The sequence below is a fragment of the Fringilla coelebs genome (genome assembly GCF_963513975.1).
Source record: "Fringilla coelebs genome assembly, chromosome: Z".
In the NCBI taxonomy this organism is placed as follows: domain Eukaryota; kingdom Metazoa; phylum Chordata; class Aves; order Passeriformes; family Fringillidae; genus Fringilla; species Fringilla coelebs.
Window position 1 is genome coordinate 18987111 of NC_140031.1, and position 27900 is coordinate 19015010.

At 36.4% G+C, this 27900-nt stretch overlaps 1 protein-coding gene across 3 annotated transcripts in view; it reads right to left on the reverse strand.

Moving 5' to 3' along the window:
- Nucleotides 1-27900, reverse strand: part of PDE4D (phosphodiesterase 4D) — a gene marked incomplete at its 5' end in the record, with an annotated part of 314585 nt that overhangs the window by 71749 nt on the left and 214936 nt on the right. For all 3 annotated transcript variants that reach the window (XM_084225218.1, XM_084225219.1, XM_084225220.1), the window contains 3 exons: nt 11465-11514; nt 12302-12375; nt 14640-14676. In XM_084225218.1, coding sequence (XP_084081344.1) covers nt 11465-11514; nt 12302-12375; nt 14640-14676 — 161 coding nt within the window. The remainder of the gene's footprint in view (nt 1-11464; nt 11515-12301; nt 12376-14639; nt 14677-27900) is intronic.

Here is a 27900-nt window from a genome sequence, read left to right on the forward strand (position 1 = left end):
AAAGACCTATAATACTAAGTGGTGAGTTGTGAGAGGACTGCTATCATTCATACCACTTTTTTAGTGAGGTGAAAATACAGAGAAAGAGAAACAAAAAAAATTAAGTCACATCTTGGCCAGGCCTGAAAAAATGTAATCAAATTCTATTCACCGAGGTTGTTACTTCAATTCCAGACTGGACAGTCAAACCAAGAGCAGTAACTGAGAAATGAATGAAATGAAACCCAGATTTCCACTCATTAAAAATATACTATTAAAAAAATGGTTAAGAATCATGCATAATGATCAATGACAGAATCTTGGAAAGCAATTTTCCCTGAATTCTGTTTCTATTGAATGCAATAGTTTTAAGATCCAGTGGAACTATCAGCTCTGAATGTGGAGTTTTATGGCCCAAGTCCATTGGTACTGCCTGTGAACTCAAGAGTCTCTGGTTCTGGGAAAATAATGTATTTGTCTTTGTTTATGCATAGATGTCAAAAGAAATTCAGAAGTTATTGGGAGGGCTCTGAGATTAGGCTTATAAAACAAATTCTGATTGTGTAACTCTTTCAAATGAGATAAGACTTTTATTTGTCTATGATGTAGAGTCCATTTAAGATCATCAATATAGCAGCAAAGATGGTCCCTACACCATAGAAAGTTCTTTGTGCACTTACAGGAGTAAGTAAAATTTTAAAAACTACTCTTCAGATAAGTATATTTTAAAAAATAAACTTGTAATAATTTTGAGTACAATATGAAAGTAGTAGAACATTGAACTGGCAAGTAACTACCTATACAAAGTAAATATATACAGTGTTTCAGAATGGCATAACAATATATTAAATTAAAAGTAAAAAAATTTAAAAATTAGAAGCCAGGTTATGGTTTTTTCCCCCAGAATTTGTAGCCAGAGGATATTTATTTCCTCAAATGTAAATTTTTGCTGGGTGTTTCTGATAAATCCACCTAACAGACTCATGCACAAAGGCAACCACTGATCCATGTTCTTTGCCTTAGGAGTACCTGGAAATTCCATTCCCATTTACAGCTGTGGTGGACTTCAGTCTATTGTGCCAACATTTCCACTTCATAGGAGAGACTGACATTTATTCTCAGCTCCACATTTCCAAAGTGTTAGTAACACTGAAGCCATGTTTTCATATTACAGGATTTTCTGTAATGGCAATAAGCAAAACTTGAAGCCTTGAAATATGACCAGATAGAAATAGTGGCTGTCTTAGCACCATGAACATTCTTTCTCTTCATGGAGAAACCTTTTACAGAAGACTGTAGAAGACCTTCCACCCTGCCCTGCCCCTTTCAAGGACAGTTTCTGTTTCCAGCCTCAGCTAACAGAACAGGTTGCATGAAGTGAACAAAGTCAAGAAAACTATTTCTGAGTCCTGTTCCTCTGCTAAACCAATTCACAACTGAGCATTAGATGTAGAGAACAATCTTCTCTATAATAAACTGATGCTTTAGTTTACCATGCAGGTTGCACAGACTAAAGCCTTTGTTAATGATCCTGACTGTCACCTGGTAAGTGTCCATTCTCCAGCAACACAACACAGAGACAAGCTTGACAACTTCTAGAAGCAATCTTGTGGAAAGGAAAGTGGCTAGTATGGTCTTCATACATGTGATAACTTTTATTTAAAGCTATGTTGTTACTGATGCTAGGGATCTGATCATAGGTAAACCAGTTTTAATGTTCTAGCCATGAATCTGTGAGATTGTGGGCTTTAGCCTGGGGATATACTAACACTGAGCATTTATTCTGGTGGATGAAAGTCACTTTGTACTTCTTCATCTCTGTTGGTGTCTGCTCACTAAACAGAACAAGCTGAGAGATATTTATACATCTTGTAGTCCTCCTCGTTTGCAAGGCTGCCTGAGAATGCGCTAGGGAAGCTTTTTCCCTGCACTGAAATAATAACACTAGCTTCCAAACAAACTTGTCTAAGCACTGCCAGATGAGGAGCTAATCAGTAACTCAGACAGTAGAAGGATAATCTGTCTTTTCCACCAACTTGCTGAACAAATGTAAAAAAAATTACATTAATTACATTTTATTAGGAGAAAGATGGATTTTTTTATGGTGTACTTTTCACTGATGGAGTTGTTACTTTGAAAGAACTATATTTTTAAAGAAAATTTTTATTATATTTTGATTTTATTCTATGGAATTTTAGTCTTTAGAATCCTTATGTAAATGTTTTTTATTTTTCAAAGGTTATGAGGCCATAGTAGATGTTTTTTAATTCAGCTCTGCAGGATTGAGCTGTGACTGGAAATAATGCTTGCAGAACTGACCTCTCACAGAACCATCAATGCATACAGTTTTCAAAAATAAATGCTTATGAATAAATTTATGTATACTGTGAAGTAGAAATATCTATTTATTTTAACAACCAATCTTCAAGGATATGGAGTCTCTTTTGGAAAATATGAGCAATTTTTTATAGCCCTTTTTTATAGAGAAGACTAACATTTTTTTTGGAGAAAAGAGCTTTCAAAGTAGAACTGGCTACTGGTCTTACCAAAAACGTATTATTTGTTGAAGAAACATTTATTCCTTTGAGCACCAACTCTGTCTTGTATGTTTAGATAATAGTATTTGTGGAACAGAGTTGTGCCCTTCTCGTTTGGAGCACATACTGAGGCTACAAGGAGCCTTTTTGTTCCTAGTAGCTTCCCACACCACAGCTGTTCATTGCACCATATCTTACAGCCACCCCTACCTCCTAAGGAAGAAATAAACCAAACACAAAACAGAAATCAAGGGAGGATAAATCTGCAAGGAGAGTAGAACTGCACTAGACCAAAGAGGAGTGTTGTAAAAGACTAATTGGTGCTGCAGTTTCAGCTTTTACTCAGCAAAGCAAATACTGGCAGATTTCATCATGAGTACCAGCAGAAGCAAGGGAAGCAGACTTGGGTTTTACAATATGATACAGTGGATATCTATGGCTGATAGGTAGTAATATACATTTCCAAACAGCAGAAGCACATGATAACTACATGGTTTAACCACTTGACTGTTGTTTTCCCATGTGAAAGGCATATGCATACTAAGTCAGCTGCTTGCTCTTTGAAAATACCACCTCAAACTGCAAAAACATATATGGCTGTAGGGCTAGCACCTCTCTGCTCACCTCCTTTATGTGATAGGTTTTCAGAGTTGAAAATTGTATGAAGAATGATGAGATTCAAACAAACAGATCAGATTGTGATGAGATTCATGAGATGAAATTTGATGAGACTTAAATTATCTAATCATTATCTTATATCTAATATGCAAAAAATATTTTGAGATTCACCTCCAAACCCACAAAAAAAAAAAAAAAAAAAAGGAGGAAGCCACCAGAGAAGAAATGTATTTCTGCAGCTGAAATACTGAAATAGGTCATATATACATACAGGGCAGAGAAAGGGCAGAATACAAAACACAATTTAGGGGTCAGGTATCATTTGCCATTGCTTGTATTCGATGAAATCCCATTTAAAAGAATGAACCTACACAAAATTCTGATTTTTCTTTTTCCCTTTGAAAAGCAGAGTTCAAACCCTGCAGTATTAATAGCAAAACCAACCACATCTACAATAATGATATTAACAACATTGAAGACTCATCCCAAAACAAATACTGTTTTCTTTCCCATTAGTTGCCTACCATCATCTGTTGGACTTTCCCAAATCCCATTGGGGTAGCTCAGCTTTCCAGGTTTTGAAACTGTTGTTTGATTTTCTCCTTTATTTCTATGGCACAGACTTCTTCCTAGGCTTTTTATTCTAGTCATCTTTGCATGCCTTAAATTAAAGACTAGTTAGTAAATAGTTCTTATAGTATGTGCATTAAGTTATTAGCATATGACTTACTTGGTACAAGGGGAATTTGTAAATGCTTACTAATCCAATATTCACTTCTGTAATATGCTCCTGATTTAATTCAGATTTTTTTGGTACAGCAGTAAGCAATATAGTGGCTAAATTCACTCGCTTGGATATAATCCTACTGTGCTTATGGTAATTAAGAAAAGAAACCTTTTATTTTTATCATAATATCCTATTATTTAAGACATAGGTCCTAAATTTTTGTCTCTCATCTGTATTTTTTATTTGGCTTAACATCTGTCTGAATTCATATATAATTTAAACCTTCGAATATAAGTATCATCAGAGAAAATAATTTAAAATACTGTGTGCAGAAGGAATGATTAATCAGATTGGAAATTTTATGCTAACATTTGAATGCAAATATTTGGGAATAATTTTTAATATTTCATAACAACTAAAACTATACACATATGACAACAGCTATTTCATTAACTCAGAATATGATCATAATGGGATCAAAAAAAGGTTTGCCTCTACTCAAAATAGAGATAATCTTCTTAACAGAGAGCTGTTCAAAGACTATGACAAAAGAACATAAATTTTACAACTCTATTAGCAGAAAGGAAGAGTCATTGAGCTATGAAAGCCTTGCTAAGTACTGTGGTTTGGGTTTGATTAGGAAATTTTAAAGTCACACCTTGGCACGTTTAACACTTCAAGTGAGAAGAGTAAGAACAGACAGTAAGAACTACTGTCTCTTTCACTGCCTCCCATCATTCCTCCCAAAGTCAAATTTGGTAAAATTTTCACAGCAGCTCTTCTCTGCCAGGTTTCTGTAGAGAATACTTTAGAATATTTGGGACTATGCTAGGCTGCCCACTGCTGGTGTTTCTCATGGATAGTTACACCAAAGTAATGTCCATGGGATAACTCAAGATTTTGCACAGGCAGTGTGGGGGTTTAGGGCCTCTGCAGAGCATGTGGGCTCCCTGAGACACTTGCTGGCCTCCCCTGACTATGAAGAATGCATGTGGTTGTTCAGAGGGATTTAATCACAAGAGAGCCAACTGGAAGCATGAAGCACAGGGGCACGTCTGAATACATTACTGTACACCAATCAGTTGTTTCTATGATGACCAGCTCACACTATCAAAGATTTTCTGAGCTGAGTTACCTAACATTGGAAAAAGAGGTCTTTTTAATTAATTATTTAAACATTAATGTGTTGTAACTTCTGGCCTGAGAGCAGAAGACTGAATTCTAGGCATTGCTTATTCTTGAAATTTTTAATCCTAGTTCTTGAGAAAGTGCAGTAGGCACTAGTGGATGTCCCTACCACCAGACCTGGGATTACACCTTTCAATTGAAGATGAGTCATTTTGCATGATGTAAAGCAAAATACATGAGAGCAGAGGGAGAAAATACAGAAAAGGGAGGTTTTGTTGTAGCTTGTCTCCAGGGTTGTCTGACCATGGCTTCTGGCCTCTCTGATTCACTGCAATGTTCAGGCTCCTTACTCAGGAACCTGCATATAATAAAAGTAGAACTTATGCAGTTTAATGGGTGATTTCAATGTAGCCCTTAATTTTTAAATAGATGCTCAGGAATGTAAATAGGCTAGAATAGGCCAGTTTCTCAGTAATCTATTAAAGGAAAAAATATCTGCTTTCAAATAAATATTTTAGATTGGACAGGTGATAATGCGTCCCTGATCAGAAATGAAGATGTGAAAAGAAGGTACACTCAGATCAGAAATGAAGACGTGAAAAGAAGGTACTGTCTGCAACCAAGTCATACCATAAACCACAGCTGCCTCAGTTTTATTTTCTGTATTTATCAGACTGCATTTGTAATAGGAAGGAGAAAAATGACACAGGCAAGGGTCCTATTTTTCTTTCTGATTCTTCTCAACTCTGTCCTAAAAACAAACTACATTTCACTCTTTTCAGTTGTTTTTCTGTTGTTATGAATACAATAAATACAGCCTGGTGTCATGTACAGTTCTCTGCTGTCCTAGACTACCAGTGCCTGTCAGGAACACAGGCTGAAAGGAGAAGAAGCACACGAAGCTTGTCACCCTGTCTCTCTTTCCGGTGAAGTGGACAGTTTGGGTGAAATAGTGATATAAGGACTTTTACTGGAGCAGCAAAATATGAGGCCAATTTGAAAGTAAGAAGCAAAGATTTATATGGGGTTGCATATCAGATTGTGGAAGTGGAGATTGATAATGTCTCTGTTGTTTTCTTTTTAAATATATCCCCCATCTAACTCCAAAATGTGCGAGTCTGAAACAAAATCAAGGCTCTACTACACTGCAGTCTTATGAAAAGTAACCTGAAGTGCTAGATGAAGATAAAAAGTAAAGGTCAGCCCTATGATGGGTTCTAGTCTCTATGCACTTTAATAACCACCACATATTTCTACTGAAAGAGACTGTTGAAAAATTGAATTCATACACAAGGACAAATGTTGTTGTCTACACACTGCATAACATCTCCTTTTATTTTCTAATTTTTGTTTCAAATGGTTATTTTAAATTATATGGGCATTCCTGCCATGAATCTTATAAACTATGGCATATATTTCTTTGTTTAACTTTCTATTTTATGAAAGCTTACATATTTGCCTATCAGGTATCAGTGTTGAAGAACACTATTCAAATATAGAGAGTGTCTATTTTGTGGCCTGGTTTTATTCACTTCCTTGAATGTGACGGCTTATCTGGTTCAAAACCATGTCAGTCCTCTTCCTCCAGTTCTGCCTTAAGGTTAATCACTGTTCTACAAACCCACTCACCCTAAAAGAGCCCTACATATAAATTTTATTTGAAGCCTTTGGGTTAGAAAACTTTTGTAACATGAATTAAAACTCTACAAATCAAGATGAAGAAAGCATTCAGCAAGCCTACACAGTTGTATCCTGTTAATAACAGACTCTTCCCTAAACTAATGGGGCTGGAGACAATGCTTTTTTAAAAGGGAAACCAGTGTACCAAATGACTCCATTTAAGCAGCTATTTTTTAAATTGTAGCACATGAAAGAACTGCACCAACTATGACTCTGAAAATAATTTTTCTGAATGCAAGCAAATATGGATTCGATGTATTAGTATCAAATGCTCACAAACTCTGCATGTGCCAGGGATAAAGCTGCTAATTCAGCCCCAAAGATGGGGAAATTTGGAGGTCTGGGTGCAGGCTCTTTGATGCCTTACCTGTTAGCTGCATACCTTACTTCCTATGAGTCAGGGGATGTATGAATGAATTTCAGTCTGAATGTAATTTGTGCCCTGTATCTCACAAAGCAATATGATTTTGTTTGTGTTGTGGTTAACAAGGCTATAAGTGAGATAACTCTCTGTTTGGTGATCATGACCTAGATAAGGAATTTTAATGATTAACTGAAAAGAGTACCTGATGTAAATAAGGCTCTTTTCCAAATCTGTCCTATTTACGAAAAATATTATTGATTGTTTAAGAAAACAATATACAGGTCACTTGAAAGTGCTTTTCACAGTAATGATGGGGAACTGGTTAAACTCCACTAGAATTGTTCAACTCCACTAAAGTTGCTGATTATCAATCCTATATTCAAAACACTTGGAAAAATTGTGTTTGTTTTGCAAAAATGAGATAGCTGAAGCCAGCTAAAACAACCAACATCTGCATTGCTACTTGGTTACAGAACTTCATGGGTCAGATGGAAGGATCTCAATGGAAGCTAAATCTAAATATGCTCTGAAATGCAAAATATAATGGGTTGAAAAAAACTTTAAAGACTATCTAGTTTCAACACCTTCCACTAGACCAGGTTGTTCAGAGCCCCTGCTTGAACACTTCCTGGGATGGAGCATTCAGATCTTCTCTGGGCAACATGTTCCAGCACGCTCAGAATTTCTTCCTAATATCTACTGTAAATCTACCCTCTTTCAGCTTAAAACCATTTCCCCTTGTCCCATCATGACAAACACTTGTAAAGAGTCCCTCTTCAGCTTTCCTGTCAGGCCCTTTATGTACTTGAAGACTTTTACTTTCTTATATAATATCACCCTCCCCTTCTCTGAACAGAGCAAAGCAAGTCTGCCAGCCTGTCCTCACGGGAGAGGAGGTCCATCCCTCTCTGATCATCCCTGATCATGGCTTTCTCTGGACTGGCTCAAGCAGGTACAAGTCTTTCTTATGCTGTGGGGCCCAGATCTAGGTGCAGTACTCCAGGTGAGGGCTCAGACAATGACTAAAGCAAGCTCAATCCTCAAGTCACAGATAGTTCCTTTGTTTTGAAAACAAAATATTTGTATTTCACTGTTTGTGTTAAGAGAGTTACTGTCAGTTTGAAATGAAACACCAGAAAATATGATTCATAGTGAGAGAAACCTCTCTTTTGATTGAAGTACAGAACACCAACCATGAGAGAACTGTTCAGCAAACCCTATTATTGCAGGCTGGTCTTAGTCATGAGACAGAGATGGCACTTATAGGAAATTCGTATCCTTTTGAAGACTTCTAACAGAAGTAAGTTTTCATCTCTGCTTATTCACACAGACTGTAGTTAAAACTGATATTTACATCCTAGAGTCTAAAGAAAGTAAGAAAGGTGTCATCTAAAAATTCTATTGTTACATGAAAAGCTCCCATGTCCTGCTCCCTAATTTGTCTGCAAAAGGAATACTCAGTACACTATAGCATAGCCATCTGATAATTAACATGGTATTGTTTATCATTGATATTCATTAGCTGCTTTCAACACAGTTTCCAATAAGAATTCATGTGGATATATTGAATAGAAAAGACTTTGTTTTGACCACAAATGCTACATATTTACTTTGAAAAATCACCATATATTTTAAGGCTACCATGGTGGCTGTTGCTTCTAAGAATTTGAACAGATGATTCCTGTGCTGCTTCACTTCTTAATGTCATAGTTTCTTACTTTTTTGCTAAGGTATGCTGCCACAAATTTATGCCTTGTGGCGAATTCTTAAAACAGCAAAGGAGAGAATTTTGCTCTTGCTCTCTTAGTTACTTGGCTTTACCAGATTGCTTTGCATGTTTCCTTTGTTGGTACCTCCATATCTTCTGCAGTAGTTCCCTTCTGTGATCATCCTTTCCCTCAGAGAGAATCTTCCCAGAGACATATCTTTCAGGAAGCTTAGCAACATAAAATATCCATCTGAAGTGACTGTTTTCTGGTTTGTCATCAATACAGCTTAGTGACACTGTGCCCTCCAGTCACCCAGATTGCCACCTTGTCAGTAAGTTCTTGCTGAGATTGCAAGCTGAGCCATCTGGATGACATGATGAGGCTCTGCCCTAGCTGGTGTATTTTTATGGATACTCCATGACACAAACTCTGAGAGCAGCAAAACCAGGAGGACCTCTCAGCAGGAAGGATCTCTATAAGCTACATTTTGAATGCTCCCCACAAGAATTCAAAAAACTTAGTAGCATCTGAACGGGCTTTCAATTATTCTGTGAATTATAGCAGAAGTGTTTTTAATCTTCCTTTTTAACGTACTGCTGTTAAGGCATTTTACTAGGATTCTATATGCCCCAAGAACAAACCTATGCATATTTCTGCACCGATGCCATGAAATTTGTTGCCATGGAAATATCAAAACCAGCTTATAACTAAGAACGGGCAAATCCTTTCATGCAAAATAGTATCCAGCCTCAATTTCCATTCAATAGTCAAAATGAATTGTAGCCATTTTCATGCTTTATAGAGGCTTAATATCTTTGTTATATCATTAAAGTCTTTCAACCACTTTTATCCAGTGCACACAGGTTTCTGATCATCCATTTCGATGCATAATTTGGGCACAAAAATTCCATCAGTATCTCTGAGAAATCAGACTAAATTAAGTTAGACTAAATTATCCTTACTATTCTTTGCCTTTTCTTGCTGCTTTTGAATTTATTGGCAAAGAATTTTCTAGATTAATTGGAGAGCTGACTGTGGTACCTCCTTTCTAAACTTTAAAATTTCAGATGATTTATGGCTGACATGTGGAGTTCACTCTGAGGATTAACTGAATAGAAACCTTCAGATCAGGGAGAATTTAAAAAGAGCAATAGCATCTTCCAGCAGAGAGTGTCTTGGGTCCTGCTGTCTGAACAGCTTCTCCTGCTGGTGAAAAGAAGGTGACCTTAGGCAAGTAGCTGTGGGAGAGCATGTAAGGTAGTGTTCACTGAACATCTTCTCTTCTGGATATCTTTTTCTTTTACTGTCATGAATTTCACTATGTTTTCTAAAGTTAGTCCCTTGGAGTTAAAGAAAGAGCCCTATATTTGAGTTTCTCTGTCTCCGGTTAACATATTTCTGGATTACTCTGCTATGAAACAAATCACAAAATCGAAAATAGATATAATATTCATAACTGAAATTGTTTATAGAGAGCAATCTTAAACCAATGCCCAGAATTACTTCAAGAAGCATATTAACAAAGGGTCATTAATATAATTGATCCACATATATAGATATATCTTCTTTCTATTATTTAATTAACATGATGCCTTTCTGTATATGGTATAGATTTAAACACATAACCCTCTGTCCCCTGATGAGCCCTACACACAAATGTTCATATTGTGCAAGCTCCTAGGAGAATAAGACTGTACAGAACTGCCAAGACCAGGTCCTTTTAAGGTGAGAGGTTATCTGAAAAAGCCCATTAATTTTAACATATTCCAGTGCCTAAAGGCAGAAACTATTGAACATTGAAAAGCTACACTGCTCCTCAAAATTGCTGATGTACCTTTTTTTTTCTTAGAGATATAAATGTATAATTCAATTAAAAATTATTTTGAAAATTATGGCAAATTGCATTTCTGGTTGTGGTTTAAGTGATAATTTGCCTGTTTAGTAAGTGTCTGTATACTTTGATCAAGAAGAAAAGCAAATGCTCTTTCACTCTGACAGAGGACAATAGGGAAAGAACCACCCAGGAAAATTCCACAGTGTAAGTTGTGAATTAACACAATGTAAAAAATATGGGGTCCAATAAAGTGTATTTCCATAAAGACATCCAAGATGAAGTTGTTATCAAAATAACCAAAAGTAGCGTGGGGTAAAATTTTCCAAAATATTAATGTCATTTACACTGCTAGTCTTTAAGTCAATGTTTCCTTAGAAATAATGCTATCTTTCAAAAGGAAATTTATTTCTCATACCAATGCTATAAAAACAGGATTTACAACTCTAAATCAGAAAATTTAGTTTTGAACATTTTTCCTCATAGCATAAGCGCTTTTAAAGTGAAGACTTTGTGTTTCCATAGCTACAGAACTCTGTGTCCCAAAAAGAAAGATGAATGGATTCCTCATATCCATTTTTTCTACTAGATTTCCTTGCAGAAAGTTACTAATTAAATTATTCACTACATGGTCCCACACTGGTATATAAGGAAAAGGAATTGGGAAAGAACTTAAATTAAAACTGAAATAATAAAATAGAAATCATAAGTTAACAGGACTGAACACTAGAAGTCACCAATTTGAGTCACTATGTGACTCAAAAACTCAAAACCTCTTTAATAAAACAAATATAAGGATATGAAGCAATATAAGTACATGAAGCAATATATATTTACTATTATAACATGCATTTTTCAGTTAGATGCTTTTTATAAACAAATTATTCTTACCTGTTATAGTTGCTTTGTTAATAGATGGTTGGCTACACATTGGTGATCTTCTATTAAAAAGGAAATGAAAAAAGGTTTAAGTCTGAAAAATTCCCTGATGACTGAATTCTTGAACAATACAACAGAAAATACATTACTTGGGAATTTATTTGGGAACTCCGGGACAGGAATATTTTAGGAACTTACAGGTTTATTAAAAGCCTGCCTAATCACATCTAGAGCAAATACATAGTTTGAAGTGCAACTTATAAACATATACAAAGACATTCTTTTCTTTGAAATGCTAATTCCTTCTAGGTTTCAAGATGCATGCTTTGGGTGAGGGAAATTACTTCACTACATTTGCCAGTGTAACTAACTGTGTTAGTGTTAACTGTGATGCTTTAACATGACTGGAGAGAGATCATATTTATGCTGTCTCAGGAATCACTACCTTGAATGAGCGAGGTAGAGTTGTAGGTTCAGATCATGCAAGCAGATCTCAGTGAGTGCAGCCATCTCCTCGCTCTGTTTCATTTGCCATACTCAGACTGTGCCTGAATGGTCATCTTTGAATGATCTTAGACATATGACTACTTTATCTAAAATCACATAAGGTGAAAAAACCTACTCCAAGTTTATGCAAGGACAACAATTGCAAGATCAATTAGAAGGCAAGGGGGCTATTATCTCAGCCACCAACTATAACATCTTTAGGGATTAATAAACTTATTCCTCATCATTGATTTATGCAGGTTTGGTGGCACAGACTGAAATCTATAACTCATATTCATCTTCTCAACTTACAGTAAAAAAGTATCACTGCAAAAAGTTCAGTGGCCAGAAAATGACACTCACTTGCTGGGTGCCCGGTCTTGTAAATTGGTTAATGCAGCAAAGTTATTTCGGACAGTACGCAGGCTGGCCAGAACCTGGAACAAAAAAAGTGGTTTCAGAATCAATTTCTGCATAAGTGAGACTGATCTATCTCTGCTCCAGTGTGCTGACAGAAAATGGAAGGCACGTTGCAAAACCACTGTAAAAGGTTTCGTGGGCAGGTTAGTCTGGGACCTTTGGCTGTTATTTAACAATAATATGTCTGCAATACAAAGGCAGTAGTTTGCCTCTATTTTTTTGTTCCCCTCATAAACAAACAATTTTCTGCCTGAAGTAAGGCTGACTTGCAGAGGAGGAAAATTTTTTTACATAATTCTACTTATTTCTTTAAAATAAGAAAAGCATTTGAGTCTGGAAGTTAATAGCCCATTATACCCTAGTACTTCATGCATTATAAATAATTACAAAACCTTAATTTGCAGTTCAGTCCCCATAAACTCCAAAGGACATAGGGAATGAGATTGTCTAGACTACCAGAAAAAGTAAAAAAGTAGAAATATCTCCTCTAAGAGGCACAGTTGATTTAGGGACTTGGTGCAGGCCAGAGAAAGAGGGAGTTATCCCCTGAGAATGCAGGAAATGTCTGCAGGCTCTTACAAGCTTTATGCATTGGGGAAGACAACATAGATGAACTGCTTCCTTTCTGGACTTAATTTCATGTAAGGTAGCAGACAGTGAATGTAGGAGCATCTTCAGGTTATAAGTGGCATAGGCGCTCTCTTCTGAAGGCAACTGAAGGCAAAGGATTTTGTGCCCTGTGAGGGTAAAAAGATGAACCCCTCTGTCAGGGGAGAGGTTGTTCAGCTGATGTCAGAGAGGAACCATGAGTTTATTTGAGCTAGGCTGGAAATGGGAGAAAGCAGCAACACTAATCATGGTATGTCTTTGTAGAAGTTGACCAATTTTTTTTCTCAGCCCAGGCTAGGCTGGGTTCCTGGTGAACCCATCTGAAGAATAACAAAAGCAGCAATGGGAAGCTGCGTTTCGGGGATCTGAGTTGAGGAGTGCACAACTCTCTTTTCATAGCACCTTAAATGTATACAGGAGGTAGGAAGTGAGTAGGACACCAAAGAAAAAAAAGAATAAATTATTGACAGTTTGTAACAAAAAGTAAAGAACTAGCAATGACTGGCAGTGGTCAAGCTACTGTTAAGATAATAAAAAATACCTTGGACTAACTAAACAGTATTAATCTCGTTATGTTTTTCTTTCCAAAAATCAGGAAGCAAACTGACTTATTTTCAATTCAGCATGGATTAAAACCAATTATATATGTCATCAAATTTGCATATTCAGAGTACAGTGGAGATTTCAGAGTATTTTATAAAAGGCCCTTGCTTAATATTTCCTCTGCTAGTAAAATATAATGGTTTTATTCATAATAAGGACTTGATTCAGTCTTATAAACATTGAACCTTTTGGCAATATAATTAAATATATAATAAAGTATTTAATTAATATTCTTTTAACAGCTTATTATTTGACTGAAGCAACATGCATAGTGTGGCTGAAGCTGCTGCATGTGCTTATATGTGGCATGTATATTATATATGCATGACATATGATGTATATAATATTATATATTATATATAAAATATATTCTACATAATATATATTATATTCTTATAATATTCTTATTTGACACTGCTGTGTGACTCAATCTTTCTCTTTCCATTCATCTTCAATCACGTATGACTTCATAATTACAGTAATTTTATTTTAAATCCTATCTGTTTTGGAGTAAAACCCATCATCATGGGTTCAAGGCAAAGCAATGTTAATTTTTCATACTTTTATAAGAAAGCTCTCTCGTGAAAAACTGTAGCTTTTTAGTTTGAATTAGGAAGAATTTTAAACTGGTATTTTATAAACCAGAGTCTGAATAGAAAAAACAAACCTGGTTTGGTAAGGGAACATAAGTGTTCTGGGTAAAATTTATCACATGTATAAAAATCTCATTGTATTTAATTCATAAATGATGTTCAAGTGGAGAAATTTTAATTCGAAAAATAACAGAATAACAGGAATCAGAGATTTGTCTTAATCATGACTGCCTACTACACTATTTGGAAGAGATCAAGGGCGTTTGTCATTCTGTTGCACTTCAACTTTTCAGATAATCAAAAAGTGTTAAGGAAAAGAGATATAGTTAACAGAGTGGGAGGTTTATGACTTTCTGTTGAAACACTTTTCTTGTTTCAGGCAACAAATATAACATCAACAACAGAAAGCAACTGGTTTGGCCATTTTGTCTCCAAATTACAAGGCCATGTGAGAAATATGACAAAGCTGTTCCTACCTGAGCAAATGGTGTCACAATCAAGTCATCTCCATGTCTGAAAAAAATAAGCAGAGTTGTGAGTTAGAAAAATTTGCTGCTTCAGCAGAAAGAAAATTAGGTTTTACAATGCAGTACACTTTATTCTTCTGCAGTTACACTTTATCATTGCTCCACACACACTCTGAAAAGCAAGTATCGTCTCAGTTATTGCCCAACTGCCCGTCAAGTCTATGGGAATGTTGACAGACCAGCCACTTTCTGTGCTGTGGGTATGGCAGGTGTCTGACCATCCGAGATTAATCTACAGACACGGCGTCCCAAAGGATAGAGCTGAATGTTCCAAAAGTGACTCCATGAAGGGTTGTCACCAGGACAGAATGGGCGGATGGCTGGGAAGCACATCAGAGATTAATAAAAACCTACTAAAACTTCCAAACTAACTGAGACTTCTGCAGTTATGAGACCTGTGACCAAGGGTGTGCTGTCACTGTGACAGCCTCGCCGCCATGGCGGGGAGGCAAGGACAAGGTGCCAGGATGACACACTGTAGGGCAGAAGGCAGGAAGAGAAAGTGGGGTTCCTACTCTTCAGCAAGAAACACTGCTACTTGAAATGTTTGTCAAACCTACAGTCAGTAGTTTTTACAGTACAGTACACAGGTAGACAGAAGGGCACAAAGGTAACATCTGCAGCACTGAGGATCACAGGTCAAAGCACAGGGACATGGAAAATTTGGCATTTTCAGTTATCCTATCCTCTATATGGCAGCTATCAAGATGAAAAGAAATTTTCCAAAGGCAAAAATACAATACGTTTTTAATTTTCTTGTACTTCCCTGTAATGAATTGATGAGTTACAAGTTGCAACTTCTAACAGAAACTAACATTGATTTGGTACAATTTTAATATTATTCAAGTTTAAGCATATAATATGAGTTTTGAACATTAGATTTCAAGTCCATGAAAATCTAATTAGAAAAAGGCTGATAAATGGAGAAACGTGACTTTTGTTTGACTTGCTACAACATTATTCTTATAATTTATATACTGTTCACAAGACAGCAAGAGTTTGCAGATACTGCAAGAACCTAATTAAAAAGCAGTATGTGCAATCTGTACCGCTGTACAATCAGTCTGTAAGGATGAAAAAAAACTCCCCAATATTAGGATCATCAGAATGTTTAATAACTCTGTAACCATTTTTATTATCATCTCGTTTAGTCCTTTCATAATAGAAGAATGGATTTTTAGACACTCTGTGGAAGAAATTTGCATTTCGTGCGCAGTCTTTGCAGGAGTGGTTGCAATAGGGTATTGCTTCAGGTGAAACCAGAGGCCCAGACTGGACAGAAAGCATATAAGCCTGACTCTTAGAACAAACCAAAAGAAACGTGTCCTCCATAGGATGAACTCAGAGGCTTTAATTGCTCAGGGAAGCCAAATCCAATCGGGTATAATAGACAACATGAATCAGCCCGGAGCATTAACAGGAGAGTTAATGACCACCTGGGTTTAGTACCTCTTTATGTTTTCATTGAGTCAGGAAAACATCAGCGAATGCCCTACACTATAATTTTAGATAAGGGTTGCTTAATGAATTACATAAAGGCTTTTAGCAGAAGATAAGCCAAGTGCCTTTTTTCTTTTTTTTTTTATCCTGTTCTCCACTGAAAGAGAGTGTGACTATGCTACTTCACTTCCAGGAAAATTATGCTCTTTGTCTTTGAGTTCTGTGAAATGGCATTATCTGATATGTGACAGATGGCTTAAATGTTTCTCAGTAGTCCTTTAATTTCTTATCTTTTATAAAGGATACTTTTATTATTTGCATAGAGCTGCTCCATTTTTTGCTTCTTTTTTGACATTTAAAGGGAGCTCAGCTCAAAGCATAAAGCCACTTTTTAGTCTAATCTATACATTTGGAAATTATGAAAGGGCAGAATTATGAAGATGAAAGTGTTTACAGGTAGCAGCAGCACTGGACAAAGAACAACAATATTCAATTGTTTCTACCTGTAAATAAGGCAGTGAGATGGAGATGTTTCTTTCTAGCATCTAACAGTGGCAAACACTCTGAATGCCCAATATATGACACAAATGCACAAAATATTCACCAGTGCCTAAAAGTACTAGACAACTCCTGAAACATAGTCACTAACAGTTAATTTCAGATTGGCAAAAAATATGAAAATAAGATTGTTCTCCTCAAAATCTCCTGTGGGATTTTTTATTATAGATGGTACTTCCTCTTCTTCCCACTTAGCCCCTGTTTGCCACTCTGTGGATGCTGAGGCGCCCATAAAAGGCAACAGCTACATGTTCTTGGCTTTCTGTCCTGGAGGATCTTTTATTCTTTTATGTAAAATAACATGATCCCACTTTTCTCATTTTCAAATTTAATTCTACTTGAGTGGTTTCTGGACTGTATTTCACTGAGGAACACCGATATCATACTGTAGCTTGTAATTCTTCAGAAGAGGCTTGATTAAGTAGTAATTTAATGTATTGAAATCAAGCCAGGACTTGATTTTCACTTTTCAAATCTCTCTTGTGTCAAGAGCAACAAGTCCAGTTACTATCATTATTTTGGTGAACCTGATACTGAACGGACAGATATCCACAGCTTTCTCAAAATAGTTTAGCACTCACCAGACCACTTGAACTGCAATGCAATCATAAAAGGTGGTGAGAAATCTTTGATATACATTGGGTCAGAAAATCTGGACAAGGTGAGATGGTTCAAAAATAGAGCAGACATGTCCAAAGAAGTTGTGGTAGTTTTAATACAGAAGAGCAAGAACACATGATTCAAAATGCCACGGATACATACAGAGTGCATTACAGTGTAATAAGCACTACAGTGTATCAGTGTCCTCCTCTCTAGATGACATGGAAGCTGATGGGTGTTTCAATCTGGATTCCAGACAGGATAGTGCCACTCATCTGTATGCAGAAGCAAGAGGGAGCATAAATACTGCAATATGCCACAAGCTTCTAAATACAGACAAAGGTATTAGCCTTTAAAGCTAGAAGAAATTGTTCACATCAGTATTAGACTCTCTTAACTAGAATGCCCAGCATACTTGCTCACCTCTTAATTTTTCAAAGGAAATACAGATTTGAAAACAGAATATTTTTCACAGAGTCCCAAAATTTAAAATGATCAGTTCTCCATCACTGCTAATGGACATTGCTAAAACATGCACTGGCCCACATGAGATTAATGACTGCTACATAAAACACCAGCAAAATTCTCTTTAGCAGACCGAAGGTTATGTACCACATTGCAAGCTTTTAGCCACGGTAAAGTGGTGAAGCCTAAACTTCTGCAAATTTCTACTTTTTCTTCATAACATTTCCTATATGACACTTGAACTCACACCCTATAACCTATGCTGATCCCCACCCTGAGAGGAGATGAAAGTTCTGTGTTAAGTCAGAAGCTAGTTGAACATGTTCAGTACAAAAGTTCTGCTTCCTTTCCTCAGGATTTGCATCAATTTGTCTCTTCTATCCCAATCACAGAACAGTAATTAACTTTTCCCCTAATAATAAGGAACTTAGAGATGCATGGACAGACAGAGGAGCAGGCAGGAAGATTAACACAAGAATAAGACAGGGTAACTGCATAACTTTTACTTCATAATTAAACTGTCATAATTTAATATAACATCTAATAAGAGAAGTAACTAGAGAGATATTCTGCAGACCTATCAGGATACACTTAAAAAAGAGTGGATTTTTTTATAGCAGTTAGAAAAATCTCACTATAACCATTAAGGAGAAAGAAAACACCAGGCTTTGGAGACCACGAGGAGAGCAAGGAACTTGCCCCTGTGGAGCTTCACAGGGAAAGTCCTCAAAGTTTGTCTTTCTAAAGGCCATAGTAACACAGATTAAGATTTTCTAGGGCTTTCTAGACTTTTACATGAATACCAACTGAGTGATCTTTAGGACATGCATTGAAGTTATGAAGTTATAAACAGGATAAATAGGAGCTCTGCCTTGTTTGAATAGAGGGGAGAAAACATACATATTTACACCAGTTTGACTCAAATGTACCAGCTTAAAGTATGATCTTATTGGTTTGCAACACTCCTCCCCTTGAATTAAAACTGTACTTATATTCTCAGGAGAAATACTGGCTGAGGATAGCTGTCAGGCCTTGAATCCAACTGGAATAGTCTGTGTTGGATTCTCTGGCTACCAACTTTGGACATAAACCATTTGAAAGAATAAAGCTACCAACTGAGTTGAAAAGTCCAAAAGGACAGTGGCTGTACAGAATCCCTGAGTGAAGCTCCACATCAAGAGCTTTCATAGCACTACTTTCATCTGCTTTCATCACGTTGTCATATGAATTGACTCCATTTTTAATGAACTGTATAAGAAGATTGACACTAAGGTAGTCTTCTGTTTGCGTAAGAAAATATACGGCAGCTGCCTTTTGCAGTGTAAACATCTAGACTGGGATTGAACATTGCATCCACTCATTTCTGCATACAAGGCTGTATGTTTACTGTCCAATAGCATGTGTCAGCTTAGATGTAACATTTGTGTTTCGTTTGTGGGAATTATATCATATACAGAACTACAAATGAAAGATGGAGAATATGATGGAGTACCCTATCTGCCAGGATTTTCTTTTCTGTCCCAATCACATTTCATAGTTGAAAACATATTAATTAAGTATGCTGAAGTATTCACATTAGTCTGGTTCACATTTTAGTAGCAATGAAAAATGATTCTAGATTGCACCCTGATATGGCAATGGTAATGGTACTAGCTATCAGAAGCTGTGCTTTGATGAAAGCGAGCAGCAGTGGCTGCCTGCTCCATGCAGCTTGATATTTATCATCATCATCTGCATTTGAAAAATACAAACGGGTTGGTTTGCAAAATTAACTGTGTGAAGTCAGAAATCATAGTGTTCCAAGTCAGCTTATTCTGGAGGAATAGTGCCTAAGTCATGCCATCTCAATTTTTAAAGACTTTGAGAAAAAATTTTTGAGCCCTGAGATAGCTTAGGCCTTGCTTGAAAAGCCAAGACTAAATGAGTGTAAGTAGCAGCTCTTCAGGTTTTGCCCACATTCCAAAATGGGGTTACACCTTTTCCTAGATAGCCAGTGGGTTATTAGTGATTTGCATGTCTTTGAAAGGGTAAGCACAATCTGGGGGATGATTTGGCATCTCAGGCAGGGGATAGAGTCTATGACATTGTGAGCAAGCTGGGGCTTAGGGCTGAGAGAACAAGCAATTAAAATTGGTATCAGAGCCATGAGCTATAGAAGAGGGGGTTGTTTTTCCCAGAGCATTTTAATTCTGCGAATATGTACGTAAGAGGATTGTTAAAAAGAGCTACTTGAAACCACAGAAATTAGACCCTGAATGAAGCAGACTCTCATCAACTATTGTCTGAGTGTTTCAGAACACCACAATTTTCTGTAACACTGTGCAGTTATGTCCTCCTGATACATCTGTCTAATTCAGCAACACAGCTAGCCCTAATTAGTGAAAAAGTATTGCTGTAATATTGGGAGTTCAGTACAGTTAATTTAATCGAGCTTAACCAGATGAAGGAGGATTGGCCCAAAAAAGCCACAGCACCTGAGAAGTCCATTATCCCAGCCTAAAGAATGCTGTTATAGTAATTCTCCTTGGACTGTCTAACTAAGCAAGTGAGATTTAGAAAGACAGACTAAAGGGAGAAAAAATTCCTCCAGCATAAATGTTACTAGTGAAAACTTCAGATATAAGTCTTTCCAAAGACCCCAATTGACTTCATAGGGAGCACAAATCAAGTTACTCCACTATGATGTTCATTAAGAAAACAATTCTTGTCTGCCTTACAGAGATCAAAACACCTCAAAAAAAAATTGAATTTGTACATTTGGCTAATACACACATGTTATGTACTAAAGTACCTGGAGTTTTCTAGATACAACCTTTATCTTATATAAGAAAATACTTTAATTTTTCATGTTGCCTTTTTAGCATCTTAGGTCCTGAAGATCCACTTGATTAGGCTTGAAAGAAGCCTTTGAATTCTTGAAATTTACCCTATTGCAGACATCAGTGCTAAGTTACCCAAAATGCAATTTTAATTCAAGCTAAACTGCAATAGCACCCAAAGTGAGAAGCTCTCTCAAGACTTGGAAAGACAAAAGGACCACATGTCTTACAGACTAACTGGAAAGGAACAGTATTAGCAATTCTAAATCAGTACTTTGAGGTTTAATCCAGGCACTATCAGGTACATACTATCGGGTTATGTGTATATCTCACTGTGCATTAATAGCTCTCTTTCATTTCATAGTGCCTCTACTTTTGACCAGATTTAAAAAAAAAGAAAAGATTTTGCTGCGTGACAAGGGCTATTTCAGGTCTCATAGACAGTGATCTGAACTAGGACCCATCAAATCCAGAAGCTTCATTTAGAATTGCTGGATGAGCTAGAATGAGAATTGGCTGACTATCTCAAAAAACCAGGAATAATTACTATTTTTTCCCATCCAAAATAATGCTCTGTAGGAACACTACCGTGCTTCTTACATCTACCAAGAAAGTCTCCTAACACCTTTGGAAGAGTTTGAGCAGCACCAGGATCTCTTATATCAGTCCCAGCTACTTTTATCAGAAGCTCAAACCTTTTCAAGGACACTGTACTCGCACATCTGACTCGAGTAATCTGCCTGAGGTAATCACGTAGGGAGTGCTGTGGTGGACCATCACAGTAGGGTTCTGACTTGGTGTGTAGCATAAAAAAACACAGATAACTCAAGAAATAATTTGTATCACGTTGCCCTAGTCATTCACCAAGCTTCAATGCTTCAGTTCTGTCATTGCATAGCAGACCCTTTAGATTACATGAGAATGCTGGGTTACTAACTGAGCAACTGGCCTCCACTGAGTCTGACAGAATCACTCGGTCCTGAAGGGAAACAGAGCACAGCCTTGCCAGAGGCCACTGCTGCAGGTGGTTTTCCTTCTGAAATCAGCAGGTAGTTCTCCTGGGGGTCACTGAAGCAATGGTAGGGGAAAAGCAGCTACAGCAGTGTGGGGCTTTGTTCTGTGCATTGAAGGAGAGGTTAAATTGAGCTGGAGATAGGACATTGAATGAGAAAAATGATGGACTCAATCAGAGGTGTCCAGGCCAACTCAGCAGCGCCACTATAGGACTGTTCATATAACCAAAATGATCATTTAGCTATATCAAGGCTGGAAAACAAACAGGCATCAGAGACTACAGTGTTGTTCTGTTTTCTTCTCAGATTTTAGAAAATTAGTGACTGGGTTTGCATACATGACTGGAAGCAATCAAGTTAGTGCCACGTAATGAGTTACTGTTAGTGAGTTTTGACTGCATTAGCTTACATACATAAACTTTTACCTTGCTGCAAATTAAAATAAAATGTGTATATTGTACCTGTAACTGCTTTTAATCATCATGTATTTGGTTGCTTGCTTGTCCCTGTCCCACATGCTTAAGTGTTTAAAACTGATATGGGTGTGTTACTTCTGAAGAATAAGACTACATGACTTTCCATGTGAGCCTCCTACTGATGCAGGCTGAAAGATTCCCTCCTTAAAAGAGATAGCAGAGCTGCTGAGAACAAGGCACTCATGCAATTCAACCCAGCCTGAGAGAACTTGCTATCAACCAGCCACAGCGAGGCTTATAAAAATGTTTATAAAAAAATGGTTCCTTAACTAAATTCAAAGGTCCCTAAATGTATGTAAGAAGAAACAAGCTGACTTCAAGAAAAACAAGGAAAAACCATCAGCTCTTCAGACTGTACACTTTCAGGGATTGAACTCTAAAACGAACTGAGCATTAGTGCCATTAAAAAAATTCAGAACATTCAGGTTTTGCCCTGAAGGGTGGAATGACAGCTAATGTTCTTCTCGGTTTTGAAATAAATTTGACCTGGGCGTGTAGGTTATCACTGAGCCAGAAAAACAGTCCAAAAGAGATCTCCACAAAACATTCAAAAGTGTTTTACAAAGCTACCTTTTTACAAAGCTGCCTCTCCTCACACTGCTCCTATCCTCCAGTATTGCAGGCACACAAAATGCACAAGTCCACCTTCCTCTCCACTGATGATCAGTGTTGCAAGCCCAGGGAGTAGTGGTGTTGTGATGCACCTGAAATCCGAGCTAAGACTTGGTTATGGTACCATATTTTTAAGAACATGCCATCTGTGACTGAAAAGATGTAGAAATTCAGTCTGTTTCGGTTGTAACTTCACTAATAACTTATTTTCCTTCAAACATCCTTTTTTTCCAGAGGAGGGAAGAAAAAAACCTAAAACATTTAAAGTGTTTGAAGGGGAAGTGATGTGTTTAACAACTGAGAGCTGTTTGGAAAATTGTAAGGTTTTAGCAATCTCACACAAAACCAATCATGATTCTGTATTGGTTGAAAGTAAATAAAATATATTTGCATTTCATCAACAAAAATTCTCCCCTGAATAAAACGCAGATAAAATCTTCTCCATGCAAAAAGGCTTTCTTTTTGTTTTCCAACATAACCAATTTCCTGATCAACAAATAAAGTTAACACAAATTTATTATTCAACTTAAAACTAGTTGCATTCTGATTTCTTTGTTTTAAATTCCACCTCTAAAATGTGTCAAACAACCAGAAACGACAGAGTAATCTCTTTTTCTTTCTTTTTTTTTTTTTTTTTTTTTGTTTATAGCTCAAAAAAATATTGTAAGTGACTTGCAAATTACTTAGATTAATTTAAGCTGCAACCTGCAACTTTAATTTAAGGACCTTAAAAAAAAAAGAAAAACACAACGAAGCAAAATATTTGTCTCTTTTCCCTTAAGTGATGTAAATACATTTCTTTACATGAACAAATAAATATCTCAAGCAATTGAATGTATTTTTTAAATTAAAAATTGTTTCTAAACAGAGTCACACATAGAAAATGCTTCTTTTTTAGAGTAGGCTTGACTGAAGTTTAACTGTTCATTTTCAGACAGTAATAACCATGAAATAAAAAAAAATCAGAGATCCCTAGAAAATAATATGATTAAAAGGAATTTCAGCTGCAAACTTTCTGGAGAATAGATAATTTCTAATTTTTAAACTGAAGTGCAATTACACTTCTCAGTAACCACATGTCTTGTCTACTGCCCTAGAATCTTGGCTAGCACTTTTCATGAAAATGGTGTGTTTTTTCTCCATAACTTAAGAGTCATAATCACAATATTTAATTAATAAAACTAGGCCTTACTGGCTCAGAAAAAAAAAAGAAAAAGCTTGCCTTAGAGGACGAGAAAATATATCCTCTGTAACTGTAGCTGGAGGGAAAATATCCTGGAGAAAACTTCATCCTCTTGCTATTTCTTTTATGACAGACAGCAGCAGAGGGATGCTGCTGTCTTCAGAAGTTACTGACAGAGTAGCAGCAGGTTGTCCAGGTCAGGGAATGGGTGTGTGGTGGCCATTTAGCAGATCCCCAGACCAGTGACCCTGCAGTCCCTTGGGTGGGATCTGCTCCTTTAATGCATGCAAGCAAGTTTTAATAGAAATCAGAAAATTTTGTGTAATATTACTAGTTGGAACTTATGGTGATAAGCTGATGATGAAAACAATGCTGACCTTCTCTAAAGAAAGCTGTAAAACTCCCCCAGCAGTTGCTTTTTTATGAGTGAGGTTCATCTGGCCAAGTCCTGATGGAACCAGGATGTGCTGGGCTGTGTTCTGAGAGCTTGTGGAAATGGGAGAAGAACAGACTTAAATGAGAGGTCAGAAGATGTCTTCTTACACTCAGAAAAACAGTGGAGCTGGGGCAGACTTGTCTACTGAGAATGTCTTGGTACTCTGGTCTAGACTGCTATCCTCTGGTCTGCTTTTTCAGAATCACAGGGAGATTATACATGTTTTTGCCCTTCAGAGTGGTATAAAACATGGGCTGTGATGCAGCACTGGACAGCTTATTGGCTTTTTATTTTCTAGGAACCTATTTTTTAACCTGATTAGACACCTGGGCTCTGCTAAAACAGAAATTCTCTACTAATTTGATCTATTCCTCCATTAACCAGGGCAGTGATCGCTAAACAAGAAAGAGTATAAAAAGTGTTATCACTTCAACCTCTTCCTGTATTTGCAAGTTCTGGACAGCCACAGCAGTTCAAACATGTCAGCATTAAGCAATCAGACCACCTCAGCAAAACATCCACACAGCTCTCTGCTTCACTATGGTGTTCAAATATAGGCCTGACAATTTTTCCAATAATGATTTTGCACATCTTTCATCTAGACACTATTTTCTTTCTCCTCTGTGTTGGGAATTTTTTTTGTTGTTGTTGTTTTTTGTTTTGTTTTGTTTTTCATTCTTTATTTTCCTTCCCTTTAAACTTGTTTTCCTGTCTTTCATCACAGACCCTGAACTATAATTCCTCATATTATCTCATTACCCCTCACTGCCTCATTCAGTTACTTTTTCTCTTGCACATCCTTTTCTCTGCTGGAAATCCCACAGAGAGGCTTCACAACATGCCTGTGCTCATCTGTCTTGGACCTTGTATCTTCCTGTCTAAACTATTCACCACTCCAATTCACAAACTTTAGCAGATTGTCCTAATCTCTGTAGATAATCTCCATGTCCTGCATTTATTATTCTCCAAGACCATGTTATTTCTTCCAAGGGATAACTAAAACAATGTTATTGACCCCCACACCAATTTATGTGCTTTTCTTTTCTTATACTCAGGTGCTTTTTCTGCTGAACTGCACCCACAATTGCACCACTAACCTTCTGTCATCAAACCAGCCTTGTATTCATCCTGTCTTTTTATTCTTTTCCATAACTAATTAATGAAACTGTACTTTACATTTTCTGATTTTAAAAAACTTTCCACCTGTCCCTTCTCTGCCCTTGTTTCTTTACTTTCCATCTCAACTCCCTGAATGAAACATCATTTGCTTTCTCTGTGAGGTTTACTATTTTGAGCATAGTGACTCGCATTGTATCTTCTCCTGAGGATAGTATCTGACTGTATTAGTCCCTTGGTTATCATCTTTTACTTTGGCTTTATAGGTTGTTTGTAGCAGAGCCCATTTTTTCATTTTGGGTGTGCAAACAACTGAGCACAACTTGTTCCTTTCCTTGGATGGAGCTGCATACGTAATAAATAATGACACGATGAATTTAGCACTTTAGCACTGCCATCCACTGGCTGTCTTAACATGACATTCCACATCTGACTAAAATTTTGAAGCATTGCTACTGACTGGAATGTATTATTCCAAGTTCAGTATTTCAGAGCAATGGAAATGCCAGAATTCTTTATGTTCTACCCCATTCAAATAAAAAGCGTATGCCTTTTGCATTGTCTTTTTCTTTGCAAAGTGAAATATTGAGGCTGGTTGAAGAATCAGGAGATCTAGGCTAAGCTGCTGTGTACAATTAATTGACTTACATTACCTGAATGATGTGTATATTTTGTAATATATATTGCTCATGTTTAAAAAACAAAAAATAATTAAGCATGTATATAGATGCGAAAGGGAAATAGGATAATTTGAAACAAACGTAAAATTTGTGTACTTCCCCTGTCAACACTTTCATCTTCCACTTCATTTAGCAAGGTCCTGAATCAGAATCGTTTCATTATTTTAGTAATATTCAATGGGTTTTCTTTCCATAAGCACATTCAGTTTATGTTTGAATACATACGTAAGGACTTTTGTGACTTTTATTTTTTATTCCATGCTATTTTATCATTTTAAACTTTTCCCTCTTTTGTTCTCTTAATTTCTGTGATACAGCTAAGCTTATTATAATTAGAATTATTGATAAATTATTAGTATTCCATGGTGAGAACAACTTGCTTTTTACATTTCCTAATGTGCTCCCCTCCAAAATAGTGGTAGGAATATTTACCTTCTTAGTACAAAGGTTCATCTGTGACAAGAGACTTTGAAAATCTATCAAGATGTGAGGTCAAATAAATTTTATATGTAAATGTGTTTCCAGAAAAATTTGAAAAGAAAATAGAGAGGGAAAAAAGGGGGAAAATGTGTGCTGTTTCAGTAATTATATTGTTTATCCAATTTACTGCCATGTGCTGAAATATTACCCAAAATTCTAGGAAATTAAGTGGATTATGAGTTCAAGGATGGAGCACTAATTGAATCTTTCATTGAAATGACTCATCTAAGCAATGCAGTCAGCTGGATTGTCCTCCTGAATGTAAAAATCTTTACAAATGTTATCCTGGTACAGGTGCCATAATAAAAGCTTGAATCTTCTCTCTCCATAAAAAAGGACATCTGTCAGAGGAAGATTTGCTGGAAAGGGGTTACTATTCCCAAGAAAAATGCATTTTTTTTATAACAAAGCCAGATGAGGTTTTTTTTTTGTTCTAACCCATTTTGTCTCAACAAAACTGGTCACATTTGGCACAAAGCTTACTGAGTATTTCAATCCACAGATCTTAACTGAGTCATAGACCTTACACTAACCTTCTCTAAAGGCAGGAAATGTTCTTACCTTGAAACTCTACATAGAAAAAGAGCGATAATTAAACAAAACAACAGCTCTAAAAATTATATAAGATGAAAAAAATAGGAGTGTTCATTTATGACTTTTAGTTAAATATCAGCTCTAATTTCACTCATTTTTATGAATACTCTTATTCTTTTTTCTGCCTACTCTTTTTTTTTTCAAAGGAAATATCTATAGGTCCTTGCCTCATTAAAAGCCAGCATTCACTGTGGTATTCTGACAAGCCTGACCCTTTATTTTAGATATCTATTTGAACTATAAACACCAATTTGGCCATGCAAGTTTGAGCCATTTAGGCAAAGAAAACCCAACCAAGAAAAAAAGAGTTAATAATTTCTCCTACTTAGAAGTGACTAGAAGATGGAACATTTAAATATTTTTGGCACCTTACTAATAAACAGAGATTTGCATTACTTCCACTACAGATGGAACCTGGGGTCCACATATACTTGAAAAGCAGGACTTAGTAGCAGAAAATACACACTTCACAGAATAGTGAGAGAGGACAGAATAAGCTTAAAAAGGTCTTTTGTTAGAATTTTTTCTTTTAGTTAAGACGGTATTTGAGATAATTTTTTCTCTCTCAAATATATCATTTTCTTCCAGCTGGTAAATCTTTTGTCTAAAAATTTAAAAGAACCCAGTTGGAAATAAATGTAATCTATTTCTTAAAATCATGAAGAAGCATTAATTGAGTCTGTATTGTTTCTCTTGAAAATAACTTAAGAGCCAGAAAATAGCTCTCCTTACAGTTTT